We start from the raw sequence: 22,836 nt of genomic DNA on the forward strand, positions 1-22,836 counted from the left end.
AAATCTGCCAGCTTTCCTCTGTATCATAGTTTATTTAGTGCTCTCTGCCAGCCTGGTACAGAGCTGCATGGGATTGCATTTTTATGAATCCGGCTGAGGCCCTGTACACAGCAATCAGGAGTGCAATGATATTTCATTCTGACAGCTGGGGCATGGCACAGCGCTCCTCTCCACACACGCGCGCTGCAGAGCACCCATAAACAACAACACCGACCCACGAGGGAACCATAAACCAAACCGCCATGGCACCAGGGGAAGATAAACACGTCGCACCATCCCACTGAATAAAGACCCTCTCAAATCAAATTCACACGCGCCATTCAATTCGTCATTCGTCTATCAACCGTATAGCGCCACACACCTTTCTAGTGAAACAAATTCATTAGAGAAGTTCTAGTCCTGAAGACATTCCAATTCTCCCGCGACTAGTACGGTTTAATGCTGCCGTTGCAGCTCGTCTAGTGTGTGGGCTTGATCAATCAAAAATCTAATAAAATCCAAGACCATTAACGCGTGTGAGAGAGTGTGACGGATGGGGCTTGGACAAAACTAATTTCAGCACAGATGCACGCAGGCCAGAACCTGACTCTAAGCGTATTCATGGCAACGCAGCATCAATGTGATGGAGATGCACAGCATTCCATCCAGTAAGCTACCCTGCTTTATTTGCCAGTAGAAGACAGATGATTTATTTCACTGTGAACGACACTTACTTTGTCCATGGTATGATACAGATCTGAAAAGACAGGAAAAGACTGACTAGAATGTTCTCTGAGAACAATAATGGTAGCAATAATATTGCTATTCTTAATATTTAAATCAAACAGAGGGAGGGTGTAGTAGAAACTCAGTAGTGGCATAATATATATGAGCCCTGTGGACTACAGCGAGTTTCGTCTTTCTGATGACTGACAGCAGCAATAATGAAGAAGACAGGTAGGCTTGAGGAAGTGGCTAGAGAATCCCCCGCATGTCCAACATCAGCACCAAAGTTTACACCTCTAAACAAATGTCTTCAGGGTTCATGTCAGATGAATGCACTCTCCATCACTGATAAAATTACTGTTCTGAGGTTTAGACTGCATGCTTTAAAAACCTGAAAACAAAGCTCACAATTAGCATTTGGAACATGATAAATACATACAGCAAAGTACAATTGGTATTTGGAGGACAGGTTGTTAATATTGTGTAATTTAATGGCAGATGGTAAACATGTGTTACTTTAAAGATTTTAATCTAGTACTCAAATCTATTATTAACTCTCTGACCTCTGTTCATATTGATGTCTAACTTGTGTTGCTGTTTTAGCACCAGTCTCAGACGTCTCAAGGTCACGGTGTCCTGGCCATCACCCTGATACTCTGATGAGGTCATTTCCTGGTCAAGCTGCACTGGAACAAAGATAGCGATTCCACTGTCAGAATAAATCGGATGCAATTTGTATGCAGTGCTCATAACCTTCAAGTAGAAAATTCACAGTGACTCTTCAGCAGTTTGCATACTGATAAGTGACTCAGGACTCATTTGCACACAGGTCATTGTTGTTCATGAGGCTGACTGAAAAGTGTAAAGGCTCCATTGCCTGTCCCAGAACAAGCCTTTCACAAGGTATCACCCACACAGAGGAACGAGGCGAGTGCTGTAGGCATGAGATGACTCACATGTCAAATTTACTGACAAGTGTGCTACACTCAAAATAGACTCAAATCACAGGAGCTAGCAAGCCAGCCATGGTCCTCTGACAGTCTACATATACTTAGGGAAAAGTATTACAACTTTTGATATGCCTTGATTACAGTATCTATCTAAACTTTTTAAACGAGAGCATTCCAGTTGGGCGCAACTTGCCAATGCCAAGATAGACCTAGCTTCACCAGCCGCCCAGAATATTACATGATGTACTCTGTCAAAGGTAGACTAGAGAATAAATAAACAGAGCATTTGGCATTCTGACCACAAGTCGATTCCAGCAGCAATGCCTCAGGACATATTCTGGCTCGACAGCAAACAAATAATGATAGACTACAGCTTTAGCATTAAAGCAAGATAGTTCATCTAGAGGGGGCTAATCACGCTTCAGACAACTTTTGTTCTTTAATGAAGAAATTAATATCTATTCTTTGGCATGTCGAGAAGACAACGCAGGATAAAGGATTGGCCCACCTGCTTGTCATATTGCAGGTCATGTATTTAGATCAGATGAAAGAGCAAAGTCAGTCACGCTCTAATGACACATTCTCCTTGGGATGACCGCTTTCCCATCTTACTGAAGTAGCGTCATCAATCCACTTGTCATACCGCAGTCTTACCTCGACACAAATGCATTCGGAAAGTATTCAGACCCCTTCCCTTTTTCCACATTTTGTTACGTTACAGCCTTATTCTAAAGTGGATTAAATGTAAAAAAATAAAATAAAATAAAATGTCCCTCAGTCTAAACACAATACACCATAATGACAATGCGAAAACAGGTTTCTACAAAATGTACCCTTCAATATAAGGTTCCACAGTTGACAGTGCACGTCAGAGCAAGAACCAAGCCATGAGGTCGAAGGAATTGGCTGTAGAGCTCCAAGACTGGATTGTGTCAAGGCACAGATCTGGGGAAGGGTACCAAAACATTTCTGCAGCATTGAAAGTCCCCAAGAACACAGTGGCCTCCATCGTTCTTAAATGGAAGAAGTTTGGAACCACCAAGACTCTTCCTAGAGCTGCCGCCCATCCAAACTGAGCAATCCGGGGAGAAGGGCCTTGGTCAGAAAGGTGACAAAGAACCAGATGGTCACTCTGACAGAGCTCCAGTGGCCAGACTGATGCCACTCCTCAGTAAAAGGCACATGACAGCCTGCTTGGAGTTTGACAAAAGTCACCTAAAGGACTCTCAGATCATGAAAAACAAGGTTCTTTGGTCTGATGAAACCAAGATTGAACTCTTTGGCCTGAATGCCAAGCATCACATCTGGAAAAAACCTGGCACCATCTCTACAGTGAAGCATGGTGGTGGCTGCATCATGCGGTCGTGGTGTTTTTCAGCAGCAGGGTCTGGGAGACTAATCAAGATCGAGGGAAAGATGAACGGAGCAAAGTACAGCGAGATCCTTGATGAAAACCTGCTCCAGAGCACTCAGGACCTCAGACTGGGCAAAGGTTCACCTTCCAACAGGACAACGACCCTAAGCACACAGCCAAGACGATGCAGGAGTGGCTTTGGGACAAGTCTCTGATTGTCCTTGAGTGGCCCAGCCAGAGCCCGGACTTGAACCCGATCAAACATCTTTGGAGAGACCTGAAGATAGCTGTGCAGTGACGCTCCCCATCCAACCTGACAGAGCTTGAGAGGATCTGCAGAGAATGGGAGAAACTCCAAATACAGGTATGCCAAGCTTGTAGGGTCATACCCAAGAACACTTGAGGATGTAATCGCTGCCAAAAGATGCTTCAACAAAGTACTGAGTAAAGGCTCTGAATACTTATGTAATTGTCAATATCAATTTACAAAAATGTCTAAAAACTTGTTCTTGCTTAGTCATTATGGGGTATTGTGTGTTGATTGATGAGGAAAAGAAACAATTGAATCAATTTTAGAATAAGGCTGTAACGTAACAAAACGTGGAATAAGTCAAGGGGTCTGAATACTTTCCGAGTGCACTCTATAATACAGTAGTATTTGGAAAGTATTCAGACCCCTTCACTTTTTCCACATTTTATTACATTACAGCCTTATTCACAAATTATTCATTTCTCATTAATTCCCCATAATGATAAAGCAAAAACTGTTTTTTAGACATTTTTGCAAATGTTTTAAAAATAATAAATACCTTATTTACGTAAGTATTCAGACCCTTTGCTATGAGACTCAAAATTGAGCTCAGGTGCATCTTGTTTCCATTGATCATCCTTGAGATGTTCCTACAACTTGATTGGAGTCTACCTGTGGTAAATTCAATTGATTGGACATGATTTGGAAAAGGCACACACCTGTCTATGTAAAAGGTCCCACAGTTGACAGTCAGAGCAAAAACCAAGCCATGAGGTCGAATGGAATTGTCCGTAGAGCTCCGAGACAGGATTGTGTCGAGGCACAGATCTGGGGAAGAGTACCAAAAAAATGTCTGCAGGATTGAAGGTCCCCAAGAACACAGTGGTCTCCATCAGTCTTAAATGGAAGAAGGTTGTAACCACCAAGACTCTTCCTAGAGCTGGCCGCCCGGGCAAACTGAGCAATCTGGGGAGAAGGGCCTTGGTCAGGGAGGTGACCAAGAACCCGATGGTCACTCTGACAGAGCTCCAGAGTTCCTCTGTGGAGATGGGAGAACCTTCCAGAATGACAACCATCTCTGCGGCACTCCACCAATCAGGCCTTCATGGTAGTGGCCAGACGAAAGCCACTCCTCAGTAAAAGGCACATGACAGCCCGCTTGGAGTTTGACAAAAGTCACCTGAAGACACTCAAACCATGAAAAACATAATTCGCTGCCAAGGTTGTAGCGTCATACCCAAGACCACTCGAGGCTGTAATCGCTGCCAAAGGTGCTTCAACAAAGTACTGAGTAACGGGTCTGACTACTTATGTAAACATGACAAAGTTTGAATTTTGGGGGGAAATTAGCAAACATTTCTAAAAACCTGTTTTTTCTTTGTCATTATGGGGGTATTGTGTGTAGATTGATAAGAAAAAGAAACATTTAATACATTTTGGAATAAGTGATACGTAACAAAATGAGGAAAAAAGTCAAGGGGTGTGAATACTTTCTGAAGGCACTGTATAAGTAGTGTATCAGTGTTTCGGAAATAGATTACATTTCAGTCAGACGGTGCATAATTACTGTTGGAGATATCACCATGCCTCCAAAATAGGCCTAAATACTCACCACCATGTGACCAAGATTAGCAAATCTGCGCCTCACCTGGCTCAAAACCGATGCCCGAAATGACGATGACTAAACTTAAAAAGGACATAACCAAAACATAAATCATACATGGCAGCACACAGACGGCAAATTGAAAAAGGCTTTAATATATCAATTAGAACAATATGTTTTACATAATGAGGTCAACAGGGATATGTCTTTGTTCATTCATCCTCAAACATATATTAGAAGATTCTCCATTAATTTCACGCCGAAGAGAATTATCAGGAATACCGATGCAGGAAGGCAACGGAGATATCATAAATTAGCTTTATAATATATATATATATATGGTTCAATTACAGTTTTTTTCTCCAAACATGCTACAAGCACTTGAGTTATATCCCTCTCCTCTACCTCAGCTGTAAAAGGCAGATGGTCCAGAAGGAGCAACAGTGGGGTGAGCATTGTAAACAGGGACAGATGAGAATTCCTCTACATAGCACATCATGGGATTGATAGGGACTAATCATAATTAAAAAGTACAATACTTTGTCAAAGTATGTTATAACATGTAATAGGCCTACATATAGATGACATTGAAGAAGATACACTACCTCCCAGCCACCCTCGACTACAGAAATAACCAGCAATCAAATGACCTTACTGCGGCACGTTTGCAGCCGCAAGGAACATAAGAAGTGAAGTAGCTTTTCAAAGCCATCCTTATTACAGGAACAGTGGTTTCTGCGCTCCCCATCTATAGCCATGATTCCAATTCTCAAACCTTTTTGAAATATTTCCAAACATCATCCCGGTGGAACATTTTGTGTTGTTGCCAATCCTCCACACACGATCACCGCTGCCTCATATTTCAGATTAATGCATTTGATTACATCATACAGATGAAAATCAAGTCTGGGGAACTATTCAAAATTGCTCAATCTACAGGGAGTCTTAAACGAGGGCAATATTCCAATGACTATATTTCACTTGACTTTCTGAGGCAACCCAGTTTTCAGTCATATGTAATAGAGATCTCCACATTCCATTCTTCACATTTGAACCCAAATAATTCAAGGATTCATACCGATCAAATCAAAACAGTTTGGCAGATGTTTTTTTAAAGTGCTTTCAGACAAGACTACTTATAACTATGTATGACACATCAATAAAAATGTGGAGCCTCTGAGAAATCCACAATGTCAATAAACTAGATAAGTGGCAGTGTTTCTTCCCCCCCACACACATTTTCAATGAGGAGGGCATGTGTCATCTTCCCCCATCCCTTTCCCATGGAACTAACTGTCAGAGGTGTACGGCTGCATTGTTCTGGTTGTGGCGGGTTGCCCTGCTGGTACTCCTCTGATAAGCAACATAAGGAAAACATGCCGGAGCGAAAACAGACATCTCAACTTTGAGATCAAGGGGACAACGGTTGTCAGCCCACACATAAGGTGCAAGCCTACCCATACGCACATTTGAATGCATATACACACACACACACACACTTGGGACAAGCCGTTTCTGACAACCCATTTCTCCAGTTGAAAACAGTTCCGTGTTATCTTGGCTTCCCGACGAAAATAGAAATCTGCCAATGAAGAGATATTCTACAATGTATTCTCAACGGAGCGTCGAGTGAAGTCAAATATACAAATTCATTTGCAAACCATTTGTATTAATGAAAGTAGGTGCAGGACTTAACATGGAGACACGCAGACAAGGTCTCTGTCTAGTTCAGCTGGATTCAGCACATGCATTAAGAGACAGATGTCGGGAGGATTCAACAACCACCGAACAATGGAAACATGAAAACGGAGCGAAAAGAAACACCAGACCAGTTTTGTGAACGGACATAAATGATTGCCATTTGCAATATCAGCTTTTAACTGTTACGGAACCCCAATATCAATGTTACGAGTCAAGTTACGACTTACAATATATATATATATATATATATGTATTTATTCATTGTCATTAATAGTCTGTTTAATCCTTTCTTTTTTTGTGTTTAAAATCTGCACCCTGTCCCAGGCTCATTTCACAGAGAGTGATGTAGAGAGCAGCGCCCCTCCCTCTGTTCAGCCAACACAGCATGTGATGTGAAGGGAGTAGAGCGCAGAGTTCATGTTGTCCTGTAACGGAATCAGCCCACCTCCAGATCCTCCTGTATGTCTGGCTTTCTGTCGGTCAGATACTTGGGAAGGCAGCACAGGGACATCCTCCTAGCCAGGGACTTGTTAATCCTCAGAATCCACATTTCTCTACCTGGCTCATTTCAGCAAGTACTCCTGGAAGACACGAGACGACAAGTATCAGATACAGTGATACGTCTTCCCTACCTTGAAGTGCAACACAGAACCTGATGAATAGAACCACGTTGTGTTGAAAGTGTTCTCTAAGACACAGATTACTGTCTGAAGGTTGATTTAAAAGTAACTTGGGATGAATTAATTAGGCAATACGTCTACATGGGCTGAGACTGGACACGGTTTGAAAGTAACATTACCTGGGTCTCTTCAGGCTCCTGGCTGGAGAGGTCCTCTGTTTTCACCTCCACAGGAGCTGCAGTGTTGGCCATCTGTAGGCTCCGGGTCACCGGCCCAACGGCTCTCTCCCTCGCTCTCAGAGAGAACCGCTCCCCTTCTTTCTTAGGCGGCACCTGAGACTGCTGCTGTAGGGGCGATTTCACCTCCGCTCCCTTCTTGGGTGGCACTTCCTTGCCCATGCGTTGCTTTGTCTGAGCTGCTGGCTGCGGTGCAGAGTCACTGGGACTCTCGGAGGGCAACGGGGTGGGGGGTAACGATTGAACTTTGCCTTTTTTACTTTTCTTGCTGAGAGAAACTGTGGCTGCTGGGAAAGAGGCTGGCCTCTTGGTGCACACCTGTGTGGCACCCATCTTTCCTTTACCCACCGGTGGTGGGGCCTCAGCCTCTGCAGGGCCAGGTGCAGAGTTGCGAGCCCGAGTTTTGCTAAGCGTTTTGGGAACCGGCTCAGCCGGCTCTGGCTGCTGGATCTCAGAGTCTGTGGTTCTCCGTCGAAGGCTCATGTTTTTGTCTACAGCTGGTGTTGCGGCTCCCTTTTTGGCCTTTTTAGAGACCGGCTTCATGGGACAGCTGCCTGCTATATGTTTACTGAGGCTGGCAGGGTAGGTGAACTCTCGGCTGCAGTGAGGGCATACGTGGACCTCCTGCTCTTGCGGCTCCTCTTTAACCTGGCTAGGGGCCTTGTTAACGGTAGCTGCAGGCTCATTCCTCTGAGCGATGGCCTTCTGAACCAGCTGGTTCTTCTTCTTACCGAGGGAACTCATCTTGGTTTTGCCAGGCGGTTCTTGGTTGAAGTTGAGCCTCTTGGGTTGGCCCATTCTGCGGAAGGCGTTGTGCCCTGCGATGGCAGCAGAGGCAGGCGACAGAGAGCCGTTCTGGGGCTTCACTATCTGTCTGAGAGGGATGGGGTTCTTCTTGGGAGTGTACCGCCTCTTATCACTGGCGTTGGCACAGGCTAGTATGTGCTTGTGCAGCTCGGGCATGTTGTCGAAACTCTTGCCGCATTTGGTGCAGCGGATGGCAGTGCTGAATGTCTGGGGGATGTTGTGGGTAGTGAAGTTGGTGGCCGAGGCCACCGAGCCTGCAGCGGTGCGGTTGTGGTAGGGGAAGGGGGGTGGCTTGAAACTGGGGTAGTGTTGATTAATGCCCAGGCGTACGTCCGGGCCTTTAGGCTTGCCTCCCTCAGAGGCCATGATCTTTATAGTAGTGTAGAGCTCTTCAGTTGGGTCCTCCAGTCCATCCTCTTCATGCTTCCCATTAGTATCAGGCTGCTCCTCCTTCTTCACATCAGAGACCCCCTGGGAGGAAGCAACTTCAGCAGAGGACTCAGGCCCCGTGGCTAAGGTTGAGGAGGGGTTACTCTCCTCTTTGGCCCTGGCTGGGTCTGTGTAGTTCTGTGGCCTGGGCTTGCCGTTCTCCACCGCTGTGTGAGTGCACGGCTGGCTGGGATGCAGGTCCTTCTGGTGCTGCTGGAGGTTGCAGAGGAAGGCGAACTCCTTGGAGCAGACGGAGCAGACAAAGACGCGTCCCACGCCGTGGAGGGCCATGCGGTGCTCCAGCAGAGCAGGGGCGTTCCCGAACAGCTGCACGCAGAACTCACACTTGTAGGGCCACTCAGCGGCGTGCTCTAGGATGTGCCGACTGAGCTCTTTGATGGAGCGGAAGGGGTCCTCACATACATTACACACAAAGCTCTTACTGAAGGGCTCTGGCGGCGATCCCTCTTCCTCCTCCTCCCCCGACAACGACGAGGGTTTGTCAGCAGCAGCAGGCAGAGGTGAAGACCCTGTGCCACTAGGAGAAAGGACTAAGTCAGCCAGCTGATCATTGTGCTGGGGCTCCCCTTTAATCCCAGTGCTAGAGAGCGATGGCGGGGAGACCGCTGGTGGAGCTGGGATATCTGATATGGCAGCAGGCGAGGTCGATGAGGCAGAGAGGAGGGATTCTGCTACGGATGATAATACAGGGAGTTCAGAGCATTGGGATTTCTCCGGTCCCTCAGTAATAATCGGTTCCAGGTCTTGATTAATTTGGACATCCAGCAAACTTTGGTTCCCACTCCTAGCAGGTTTCGATTGTGTTGAGGACAGACTCAGAGCGACAGCATCAGATACCAAGGAGGGCTCCGTAGAGGGGCTTGAAATAGCTTCCCTGGTAAGGGGATCTGGATTGGAGTCTATTGGCTTATTGATATGTTCCTCATTTCCATAACTGTTACTTACTGCAGCTAACATTGTCTCTGCTGTGGTAAAATTCAATACGCAAACTGGCTCGTCCTCACCGTGGTCGATAGATCTGGGGGACATTTTGTGGGAGAGGACAGGGAGAGAGCTGAGCGTAGGGCAGTCTGGTGAGGGCATGGTGGGTAGGACAGGGGGAGGTGGCGTTGGAGAGGTCAGGCTGGAGCCGCAAGGGGAGGAGGGGTTCATCGTGACGGGCGTTAGGGAGGGGGGAGAGGGATGGGCTGATTCAGAGGGCAGATTGGAAGAGGGACTGTGAGAAGCGGTGCCTGTACCACTGCCTGCAGTATACTGAGAATCTGGGCTTCCCAGGGGAGAAGAGCCTTCCTCTTCTGCTGGGTTTAAGCCAGCATACTCGTTCATCAACACCTTCTCTAGCATGCTGGTGTTGGGTTTCTTCTTCTTGGTGGGGGGCTGTGCCGGAGATGGACTTCCCTTAGACTCTGCTGTACTCTTCCGACTCATGCTTAAATCCAGGACTACCTCCCCGGGCGTCTTGTTGAAGCTGTCACTCCTCTTACTGATGCCGCTGGACAGATCCAAGGGCTGCTGATTACAAGAGTTCCCTCCGGTCCGAGAGGCAGACCAGCTGCACCCGTTCTTCCCGCTGGGACTCAGTGTGTCCCTCTCCTCCTTGTTGGACAGACTCCAGGCAGGGGACATGCCCAGGCTCTCCAGATTTGGCACCTTGAGGGTGTACGACGAGACCCCCGCCTCGTTCTTACAGCCGTTTTCTTTCAGCGCAGGGCTGAGCTGTGGAGATGAGGAAGGGGAAGCTGTTCTTCTCTTAAACCTGCTTGAGGCTGCAGGCAGAGATGTACCGGAGAGAGGGGGAGCTAATCTGTGCCTCTCTGCTATCAGGGCGATGGCAGGTTTCTGACTGTCTGTCTGAGTCTGAAGGAGCTGTTTGAGCTTAGGAGACAGATAGATCGTTTTCTCCTTTTGAAATGTTAATGAGTCTGAGGACTGAGGGAAGACACTTCCCACCAACAAGGCGGATGAGGAAGACGTGGAGGAGGAAGAGGAGGCGGAAGAGGACCCAGTTTCAGACTCCATTTTAAGACTTGGCATGAGCGGGGGTGTCGACGTTCTCCTTTTCGACATGGGCTGGCCGAGATTCGAGACCTGCCTCACAGCACATGTCCTGGTATCCACTTTGAGAGCCTGACTGATCTGATTGGGGCTGATGACCAATGCGTCGAGACCAAACAGTGCTGCAGAACTGGAGTCCACTTCGATCACCTCACAGCCGCTGACTGAACTAGTGGACAGGATCTTGCCGTCGATGTACAGGCTGAGATTCTCTGAGATGTTATTGGCTATGTCGACCATGTACTCCTCTCGGTCCCCCTCATCCTCAGTGTCTGCACTGGGCACGTAGACGAGGGGTGGGCTGACGCTAGGGGACTGTTCAGGCAGATGATGCAGCTGCTGCTGAGATGGGCTCTCCTGCAGCAGCATGCCTTTCCTGCGCACACCCTTGGGCAGTAAGTGGCGCTCGTGGATTCTGCGCTGGTGTCTGCGCATGTTGGTGTGAGTGCCGAACGCCTTATTACAGTACTTGCAAGGATGAAGCTCCTTTGTCTCGCCATTCTCATCCACGATAAACGGCCGGTCACTCGCAGCCGCAGGGTCCTTCCTCACAACCTCAAGGCTCCCCATAGGTCCTCCAGGGACAGGGGAGCCCCTGACAACATAGTGGCCAGAGACGGTGCCACAGTCTGGGCTGGAACCACCAGCCTGCCCCAGAGGAGTGAGTAAAGTAGCAGTCCCAGCCAGTGAGCCAGGCCTTTGGCCTTTGTTTTTTGGCCCGTTCTCATGCCTCCGCTCGTGCCGCCGACGCCCCACCTGCGAGCCGAAGGACTTGCCACAGTAACGGCATTTGAATGTGTGCGTTTGCTGGTTTGCGGTGGCATGGATGTGTGTGTGGCGCTCCAGGCCCTGTTTGGTGGAGAAATGGCGCTCGCAGTGCTGGCAGGGATGGGACTCCTCTCCGTGGGGGTCACCTTCCAGGTCAGGGTCGGGGTCAGGGTCTGCCTCTGGTTCAGGCCTTGATAGGGATGAGGCAGTCTCAGTGTCATGCTGAAGGCTCCCAGGCCCCTCCTCAACTGGGCTGCTATGGCTTAGTGGCAGATCAGGCTGCTCACTCCTCTCCTCTGGCTCAGCTTCAGTAGCAGACTGAGCACTCTGCTGTGTCAGCGACAGCGGCTGCTGCAGATCCCCTGGGTCTTCTTCATCATCCTCCTCCGCTTCCCCTCTTATTGCTGCTGAGATGAACTGGGCTTGAGAGAGGCCGTTCCTCCCCATGGGGGAGCTCTCCCGAGTCCCCTTGGAAGGCCCTGGTGATGGGGAGAGTCTCTCGTCTTCCTCATTTGGACCTACAACAACAGCAGAACAACAACAGTTAGTTACATCATTTCAAAAAATTAAATGCTGAGATTTTAAGAGAAGAATATTGCCGAAATGGTTGAAATACATGAATAACAGGATTTGACTAGCTTATACCTAGGGCTGTTGCGGTGACCGTATTACCGCCACTAACGACTGCAGTAAAATGCCACATGACCTTTGAGACACGGTAATCTCCTTATGCGCTCAGGTCATGCGTTGGTAGGACCCTAATGACCAGCAGGTCCTAATACCCTGGTACTCAGGGCTCTATTGTCCCTCTAACCCCTCTGACATCAATGCAAATAAAATAGAAAATCATATCAAACAGTGATCATCAAAACAGTATCATCCTCTTAAAACTCACCTCACTGTGATGATCAATGTGAAGAAAGAAGTTCAACAGCAGGTTGAAACAGTGTAAAACAGTTTCGTTGTGGATGTTGTTTCAAAGTCTAACAACAAAATGGACAACTCTTTAAGGTGGTTACTAATTCATAATACCCATACACATATGAGAGCTTATGCATGTCAGCCCAAGCCCCTCACCCCAAAAAACTGAATTAAAACGATGATTGTGCCGTCATACAATACATCGCCTACTGCATATTACATATGGCAGGAATAACATGAAACAAAACTGATTTAAGATGTCTTTGGTACACAATTGGTCTAGCAGTCTATACTCCAAAATGAAATGCATTCTGTTAATCACCTTTGAGTGTGGACTGTATTATTATGCATACTGGATGGACCGGTTGCCTTACGCTACGCTCCAAACGTTCTTTCCATGAGTCTGGGGGAGAACGTCTAGCCCTAGGCCAGGTACTCCCAAACTGGGGTACGCGCAATGCCATCGAGGGAACACAAAATACTTTACTTTTCTTCACATTTTCAAACAGTCCATTTATATTTTCCAACGGGGCTATACCTTTGGGTGAGTTCCCCCTCCCGAGTCTGAGTAGCCTCGTTTCACTGCCAAAAATACAATTAAACCATCTAGTGTTCAACGAAATAACAAAGTCAAATACAGGTAGCCTAGTCAAATAATGAACATCAAATCACATTAACCGTTACTCTCTCGCGGGAATTCCACTAACGGTCCGTATGTAGCCAAATGTAGCTGCTGCTCATGTTGGTATCTGTACTGATGGAGCAAAAGTCATGACAGGGAGACATAGGGGAGTGGTAACACGCGTAGAAGCAGTTGCTCCCGACGCTACTTGGATACACTGCAGCATCCACCAAGAGGCTCTTGCTGCCAAAGGAATGCCGGACAGCTTGAAAGACGTTTTGGACTCTACAGTGAAAATCATTAACTTTGTTAAAGCAAGGCCCCTGAACTCTGTGTATTTTCTGCATTATGCAATGATATGGGCAGCGACCATGTAACGCTTTTACAACATTCAGAAGTGCGCTGGTTATCAAGGGGCAAAGTATTGACACGTTTTTTTAAATTGAGAAACGAGCTTAAAGTTCTTTACTGACCATCATTTCAACTTGTCTGACCACTTGCATGATGACGAGTTTCTCACACGACTGGCCTATCTGGGTGATGTTTTTTCTCTGCTGAATGATGTGAATCTAGGATTACAGGGTCTCCGCAACTATATTCAATGTGCGGGACAAAATTGAGGAGTTGGAGCTCTTCTCTGCCTTCATTAACAAGGACAACACACAGGTCTATCCATCATTGTATGATTTTGTGTGTGCAAATGATCTCAAGCTTATGGACAATGTCAAACGTGATATAGCGAAGCACCTGTGTGAGCTGGTACTTTCCCGAAACAAACAACTGGATTCGTTATCCCTTTAAATTTAAATCAGAAGCAACTGACAGATTTCTGGATTGGGCTGCGCTCAGAGTATCCTGCCTTGGCAAATCGCGCTGTTAAGACACTGATGCCCTTTGCAACCACGTACCTAAGTGAGAGTGGATTCTCAGCCCTCAATAGCATGAAAACTAAATACAGGCACAGACTGTGTGGAAAATAATTTCCTGAATAAAATAATGGCATGGGACTTACAAGCATATCTTTTCAGCTAAATGAACAAGCCTACAGCCTATGGTATGGAGCACAGCCAGATAACATAGTTGGCCAATTCATATTCTGTTATTCTAAAATAAATGTTATTCATATCATAATGTTTCTTTAGGCCTAAAATAAACAATGGATTTATTGTGATGGTGTATATTAATTTTTATTATATATTTGTTTTACCCTTTTTCTCCCCAATTTCATGGTATCCAATTGGTAGTTAGTCTTGTATCATCGCTGCAACTCCCATACGGACTCGTGAGAGGCAAAGGTCGAGAGCCGTGCGTCCTCCGAAACGCAACCCAACCAAGCCGCTCTGCTTCTTGACACAATGCCCACTTAACCCAGAAGCCAGCCGCTCCAATGTGTCAGAGGAAACACCGTGCACCTGGCGACCGTGTCAGCCTGCACTGCACCCGGTCCACCACAGGAGTCCAGGTGCGCGATGGAACAAGGACATCCCTGCCGGCCAAACCCTCCCCCTAATCCAGACGACGCTGGGCCAATTGTGCGCCGACCCATGGGTCTCCCGGTCGCAGCCGGCTGCGACAGAGCCTGGACTCGAACCCAGAATCTCTAGTGGCACCGCTAGCACTGCGATGCGGTGTCTTAGTCTCCCTAGTGGCGCGGTGGTCTATCAACTTTTTGCATGTACATGTTCCAAAGGCGCACATCAGCGGCTTGAACGCAGCTGGGATGCGTGGAGGCCTGGAGATGCTAAACTTGTTTATGTTAATTAAATACCGTGAGACCGGCAGTCTTTTGCATGACAATAATTGGCTAACAAAATGTCAAGACCGCCATAGCCCTACTAACACCTCAACTGACTCCCCAAATTACACAAATATCCATAATAATGGGAGAACTACTAACCTTCCTCTGTGTCCCACATCTCTCTGACAATAGGTTTGGTTACGCCTGTTTGCTTGGGCCCACGGAATGCACCCAAACCAGCCTGTCTGGCTCCCTCCAACAGCTTTCTTCTGGCTAAGGGGGAAAGCACACATCAACCAACAAACATTAGCTAAACATAAATAAACCATTTCACACCAAAGCAATACTGGTAAGTTGTGGAATTTCATTATTTCAAAATGTTACATTGGACTACTTCTACATAAGTAAGTCCACTATTAGAAAAGGAGATTTTCAGATGAGTAAACATCTAGCGGGGGAAGTGTACTAATTCCCTTTCACACCTCAACTCACAACTGTGCTATGTATTGGTTGGCACTTAAAACTACATGGAATTACAAACTCATAACATTAAAATGTGGCTAACAGAAAGCAAAGCAAGATATGACTGCTGAACAAGTTCTGAAAAATCTAGGTCAAGTACCACGTGTGCTTATGTAAAATTTTATTTCAATATTAACAATGTTTTTGTTTTTTTTACAAGCTGCTGTGGGTTAAAAAGTCCATTAAGAGTCCAATACATTAAAATAAAACTGCTGGCCAAAATCACTTTTAACAGCCTTGATGCCCTCATTCCGAATATTTCAAGAATAAAACACTTTTCTTGGCTACATAATGAACACACAAATGTGAAGTGAATTATGGAATGGCTCATCATTGTGGTATTTATGGCCCCAGGCAGGAGACCATTTTAAGTTTTAATCTCAGCCTGCCTCAAGAGACTGGGCTAGCACCCAGTCATCACTGGAGTTGCTGTGACAAGAAGGTAATCTGGCATGGTCTACAAAGCCTGATTCATGCCACAGAAAGACACGCTACAGCTCAGTCATCTGACAAGCATGGTCAAATACATTCTGCAAAATATAAAACAGTGCCTCTCAAATGGGTTTCAAGTCAGAAAATGTAGCAAGTTTGAGTGCTTGGAAACAAGTATTGCAATGTTGCTAGCATTGAGGCTCTCTACCTGAAGTACCCACTTAGTGTTGTGCATTTGATACAGATTTGCTAATATCATTTAGCATTGAGGGATTGCAGATGAATGACAAGCAGGCTCAATATTACACAACTCAGAATGTTGAGACGTCTAACATCTCACTGAGTCAATAAATCATACTGCAAATTCAAAAACAGACAAGGGTTGCATGCATAGGCCTACACCGCATATAGACTTTCAGTAGCGACTGTGGATATACCACCAGCACTAACATTTTCCTTCATATTGAAAAATAAACACTAGGCCAATTACATGGAGAAAGAATTCTCAAATGCTATGGATTGCATTCTAGCAGCTAGCCTAAATCAAAAGATAATTATGGAAAATGCAACTCAATCTGAAGGTTTAGTATTGTGGAGAAAGGAAGGGTGGGACTTCAGAGCTTGTGCAACTGCATTCATCCAGGGCCTAGTCTGCACTACCTCAACTTTGCATTGGTTTTGGCTGAATAGCTAGCTACCCTCCCTAGGCCAAATGAAAATAGAGCTCACACTTACCTGGGGGAATTAACAAAATATCTAACCGTTCAGCTAAGTAGTCTTGGTTTCATCGAAAAACTAAAACAAAGTCTTTATTTTCAGGGCAGGCATATATTCCTTGCGATGGTACAGACAAAATTGATAACTTATCCAGCTAGCTAACAGTGGGTAGCTGGCTAGATGTAGCTTACGTTAAGGGTTTACAACACATGTATGACACATACCTTAAGTTATCTACCCTAGCTACTTTTTCCCCATTATCACAACGGCCCTGTTTTGATCAGTTAGCCATTTGCTGAACACAAAGCCAGCGCTTGCCATCTTCCCTGCACGGGTTGTCTGGCACGTCCGGGCTTGATTTAGCCTGCTAGCTACCTGAACTGGATTGACAGGTCCGATCGAAACAAACAGATCAGACTATGAAATGTATAACCTGCAAGCCTTGTAACAGAACTAACTAGCTGGGTACCTTTTAAATATAGGTAAGTATCTAATGTAATCAACCGATCAGATAACGTGGCTCGCAACTGAGTTGTAAATCTGGAAAGGACGCGTCATATAAAACGACATGATGAGTTAGCTAGCTAACTTATTATTCTGATTTATTTAGCTGACTAGCTAATGTTGACAGTGACGTACTGTCTGTGTTGTTACATAATAGCTACCAACTTAGCTGCAATCACACTCTTTTATATGAATTAACAGTAATATAAAAGTAGCTAACTTTTTGAGATTGAAAGTTTGGAAGGAAAAATGGACTGCATCAAAACCTCGCTACAGTTAGCTAAGCTAGCTAGCATGCTATCAAGAATTCAACTTTGAAATGGCATAAATACCATTTTCTTCGACCGCTGCTACCCACTGCGAACTACCGTATCGAATAGGTGGGTGAATAATATCCTGCAAAATGTATGACAGGATTTGTTTTATTGTAGGGGTGTACGCCTTACCTCGCTTTGCCCTGGGTGAATTTTTCTTGCTCAGACTGCTGCCTCTTTCTTCCTCTAATGCAGCTGTTATCTCAGGGTTGTCTTCCCCATTGTACCACACCAGCAGCTCATCCCCTGGCCCAATTGGCTGTTACAAGGAAAGAGGAGAGTGGGAACCAATCAGAGACACGTTTGCTAAAAGACAGGACGAAATATTTGGGCCCCTGTCGTGTCTGTCAAGTCAGAGTCCAACAACAGGAATGATAGGTCTTGACATTTTGGTAGCTATGGTAGTTGGGTGGCAAACGGTATTTTAAAATGTCATTCCTTTTATGTTCATTATTTATTAGTCTACCAGAGACAACATAATCATTTAAAATGTGCTTGAATTATAGAAAGAGGTACTTACAATGGTAAACATAGCAAAGACCAAAAGGTTGTAATTCTCTCATTTGGCTTTAAAGCAGCAATCAGCTGATGAAACACTAACAAAGCTTTTCCCCGCCCCTGTTTTCAGTAAAAAAAAACTGAGGGTTGGGGCAGGACAAATGTAACCACTCTCAAATTCATAGACAGAGCTATGGATGCAAGGACTAACCATCCATCACAACAATGATCGTTTTGACCATGTTTTGAGGCTATATAGTGTTTGTTGACATTTACTTTCTTCACAAACATTGGATCACAACAAGCTTCCATTTTAGATTCGGATGGGTTACGACAGCTAAACTAAGCTAATGGGGCATTTATAAGTTGTGTACCTATTGATTCTTTAAGAACATATCAGTAATTTATTAGTCCAAAAATGGATGTAGCAACTGATTGCCCCTTTAATAAGAATGTAAATAGCCAATACTCTAGATTCACATTAGAGCTGGGACGATAAACCGAAAATCATCGAATCTGACCACAGAGATCACTTATCGCAGGCATTTTGCTGATATCGTTCATTACAATAAGTAGCCCATGCTAGAGAAATGTTAAGTTTGAAATGAAATAAGTTTGCTTATATGGGTGATAGTTAATGGGACAATTGATGGTTACAAGCATCTAACTAGTAGTAGTATAAATGAAAAAAATGTTAAACTATGGTGCACATTAATTATTATAAACATATTCTATTCATCGTTATTGCATCAATTCAAGTAATTTATCACAATATGGATTTTTTGTCCATATCGCCCAGCTCTAATTCACATACCTAAATAGCAAACCATCTCATCACTCTGCTTTAGTGATCACCTGAATGAGAATAACATTTTACCAGTGAGACTAAATGTCTAACTTACCCGTAACACTTTGTAGTAAATGGCTCGGTTTATCTCCATGGGGAAAAGGTTCTGTTCTTGAGTGGAGTTAGCCCAGTTTACATAGCGTAGCCAGTTCCCCTTCATGGGGTCTGTGGCATCCACACACATCCAGCCCCTGGCTGGAAAATACACCTACAGAGGACATCTTGGTTATCTAGCCAATATTCTTTAAAATGGATGTATGAAAATGGATAACAGCATATATAATAGGGAGGGTGTCCTGTGCCTGTAATGTGTACAACCTACAGTACCAGTCAAAAGTTTGGACACCTACTCATTCAAGGGTTTTTCTTTATTTTTACTATTTTCTACATTGTAGAATAATAGTAAAGACATCAAAACTATGAAATAACACATATGGAATCATGTAGTAACCAAAAAATGTTATATTAAAATATGTTTTATATTTGAGATTCTTCAAAGTAGCCACCCTTTGCCTTGATGACAGCTTTGCACAGTCTTGGCATTCTCTCAACCAGCTTCATGAGGAATGCTTTTCCAACAGTCTTGAAAGAGTTCCCACATGCTGAGCACTTGTTGGCTGCTTTTCCTTCACTCTGCGGTCCAACTCATCCCAAACCATCTGAATTGGGTTGAGGTCAGGTGATAGTGGAGGCCAGGTCATCTGATGCAGCACTCCATCACTCTCCTTCTTGGTCAAATAGCCCTAACACAGCCTGGATGTGTGTTTTGGGTCATTGTCCTGTTGAAAAACTGATGATTGTCCCACTAAGCACAAACCAGACGGGATGGAGTATCGCTGCAGAATGCTGTGGTAGCCATGCTGGTTAAGTGTGCCTTGAATTCTAAATAAATCACTGACAGAATCACCAGCAAAGCAACCCCACACCATCCACACCCTTCCTTTCCTGTGGTGGTCTTCATGAGATCCAGTTTCATCATAGCGCTTGATGGTTTTTGCGACTGCACTTGAAGAAACTTTCAAAGTTCTTGAAATTTTCCAGATTGACTGACCTTCATGTCTTAAAGTAATGATTGACTGTCATTTCTCTTTGCTTATTTGAGCTGTTCTTGCCATAATATGGACTTGGTCTTTTACCAAATAGGGCTATCTTCTGTATAACACCCCTACCTTGTCACAACACAACTGAGTGGCTCAAACGCATTAAGGAAAGAAATTCCACAAATTAACAAGACACACCTGTTAATTGAAAAGCATTCCTCCTCATGAAGCTGGTTGAGAGAATGCCAAGAGTGTGCAAAGCTGTCATCAAGGCAACGGGTGGCTACTTTGAAAAATATCAAATATATTTTGATTTGTTTAACGCTTTTTTGGTTACTACATGATTCCATAGGTGTTATTTCATAGTTTTGATGTCTTCACTATTATTCTACAATGCAGAAAATAGTACAAATAAAGACAAATCTTGGAATGAGTAGGTGTGTCCAAACTTTTGACTGGTACTGTGGATGTGTGTTAAGGTTGATCTGAGGCTATCGCTCTATCCTCTGCTGCTCACCTCCCACATGTAAACATTGCTGGACACCTGGGACCGCTTTTTCTTCTCTCCTACAAATGGGCCGAACCTCTTGCCTTTAGGAATCGGCCTAGAGGTCCAGACACCTGGGGAAAAGAGTGGAATGAAATTCAAAATTTCACCATGCAATATAGAGAATCTTTCAGTTTCTAAAAATGTGTTAAGATGCTATGATTCTCTGAGGCATGCCAGGACAGGCTGGAGATTGTTTTTTTGTATAATGTACTCTGCTTCCACTACCTGATCTAGTTCATCCTCTCCCTTGTGATCACTTGTTGTTACTGTATGATCATCAGTATCAGGAGCTCCACTCGTCCTAGGGCCCTGTGTTTTGATTGATCATTTAACCTGGATTTGAACCTTTATTTAAAAGCTTTTTCATCAAACTTTCCCCTTTTATTTTTATGTCAGATGGTCCAACACCATCCTCAGACAATTGCTTTCATTTTTGGTGTAATTCTAATTTCTGGAAAAGACTTAAAATGAAGGTTAAAATCCAGGTCATGTGACATGGTCAACCAAAACACAGGGCCCTAGACCACACCAGCGAACACCGCAGAATCAGAAACCACACAACCACTCACTGCTTATCGGAAGATACACTGCTGCTATTGGAATTTTATCACAAACAAACGATCATGGATCACTTATCTACGAAACTGATTAGTAATGTTACGTTAGAACAAACCCAAAGCAGCTAATTTTCAACTCACCAATACGACTTGGATCAACAGCAGAGGGGCTTAGTCTCAGGCCATCGGGCAAGCTCTTCCACACATGGTGTGGAATGTCAGCAAGCGTTTCCATTGTCCCCCCAGGAACAGCCATGGTCACCTAGAATATAACATATCCTCATGTCTCAAACAGACCAACACCCTGACCAAAACATTTTAAAAACTGTCACACCGGGAACACTAAAACTCATGTACAGAATGGGCATAAATGTATTGGCTTATTTAACCTACTCAGGTAAGACTCCACATGGACTCTGGGTCTGGCACTTCCGGCAGGCTGTGGGATGGGATCTAAAGGGGAGGCAGGACAGGAGACATGGTAGGATAATAGCATTGAGGCTGACTGCCAATGCCACATGTCGGCAGAGTCACTGTACTGATTATCAAGGGGATAGCTATCAATACTACTCAACTATAATTATGTGTGCATGACACTAAAATGTAAAGATGAACTGCCCCTGTATTAACAACAAAATGTTGCAGTATATGATCTACCAGTACCACACAGATCTGCATGTTTGTTGAATCAAGTTGTGTTCTTATTTCAACAAGCTCGAGGAGAAATATCCTTTTGTAAGAAGTTGTATTCGTTTCTCATGATGAATAACTTATTAGGAAAGGAGTGGGGATTGTAAGGCAAACTGTCCTAGCTGTCACTGGTTCCAAATAACACACTCTCCTTCATGTAGGCTATCAACCAGCTGTGACATGGTTTTCTTCATCGGTGACAAAGTCCTACACAAAGCAGATAACATGCTGGCCAATTGTTTGAAGCTTGCAGACATGCATATATTTGAGATTATAGGATGAATTCAGTGTAATAACTCATTTTTGTAATAGAGGTTAGTTTATATAGCCTGGAATAGTGATCAACTCAAATAAATGAATCCCATCTCAAAGATGCAAGATAATGTGCAGTCTTCAGTAGGCTATATATATAGGCTGCACCTCATGTAGAATATAGGGTAGGCTATAAGGAATTCATTTTAAAAACAGATTCCACTGATGATAATTTTAATGAAAAGAGACTGTGGCCTATTGCCCATCAGATAAACGATTATTTATCCAGAACATTCCTAGGCTGTTCACAAATCAATTAGGGCCTCAAGAAATATAAAGACGACCAATTTAAGGGCTGGTGGTTAAAAAACGCATATAGGCCTGTACTGTTATCTATATTTTTATCATCGAATACATTTAGACTTAGTTTGTATTGAAAGGTTTGAATTAAGAGATCAAACTACCAGTACCATTTGATAAAATAATGGATATACGGGAAGTTTCTGAATTCTTAGTTCATAAATAAAATAAATCATTATATGCCATAGCCTGAAGTACAATGAGGCATGCTTCATTTTTTATTTTATAAAGGCTATTTGCAATTGGAAACAATAAAGGTCTGCTGATAAAAATATAGCCTTTTAATTTAACCGTATATATTGCTTTGGCCTACTTATATGCTAGAATGGCCCAGTAAAGCCTAGATTTACCGCTAAATCTTAACAAAAGGGATTTATTTATTTTTTAAATGCCTCCATCATGTGCTTGGAGTTGTATTCCGAGATTAGATATCAAGCAAGTATTCCATTGTTACAAACAAATAGATACAGAGGATATCACATTTTTCTTTCAGATTGTGTAATGCGCTTGACCGAAAATTTGCGCGAGATGTAGTGCATCCTGATCAAATAATATGACAAAAAAATGCTTTGTATTGCATCGACCACTCGCAGGGTAGGCTATTCCAAGCCGATGCAACCATCGACAAGGCGTTTCTGGTTTTCCAATGTAGGCCTATGTGTCGTCTACAGGTTTGATTGGGATACATATTTGTGGACTTACCGGTTTTATTTTGATCAGCACTGTGATTTTTGTCTACCTGCTTTCAATCTGCTGAAAATGGCGGATGGAGG

The 22,836-nt window shown here is 44.4% G+C and overlaps 1 protein-coding gene across 1 annotated transcript; it reads right to left on the reverse strand.

Moving 5' to 3' along the window:
* Positions 1–4,996: 4,996 nt before the first annotated feature.
* Positions 4,997–21,017, reverse strand: prdm2b (PR domain containing 2, with ZNF domain b). Its single transcript, XM_014166258.3, has 7 exons — positions 20,903–21,017; positions 20,172–20,275; positions 18,670–18,822; positions 17,402–17,528; positions 14,940–15,053; positions 7,363–12,017; positions 4,997–7,144 (listed from the first exon to the last, which is right to left on the reverse strand). The coding sequence occupies exons 1-7, from the start codon at positions 21,015–21,017 to the stop codon at positions 7,127–7,129; spliced, it is 5,286 nt and encodes a 1,761-aa protein (XP_014021733.1). The 3' UTR covers positions 4,997–7,126.
* Between the last annotated feature and the right edge of the window lie 1,819 nt (positions 21,018–22,836).

The sequence above is a fragment of the Salmo salar genome, chromosome 22 (assembly GCF_965601325.2).
Source record: "Salmo salar chromosome 22, fSalSal1, whole genome shotgun sequence".
NCBI classification, from domain to species: Eukaryota; Metazoa; Chordata; class Actinopteri; order Salmoniformes; family Salmonidae; genus Salmo; species Salmo salar.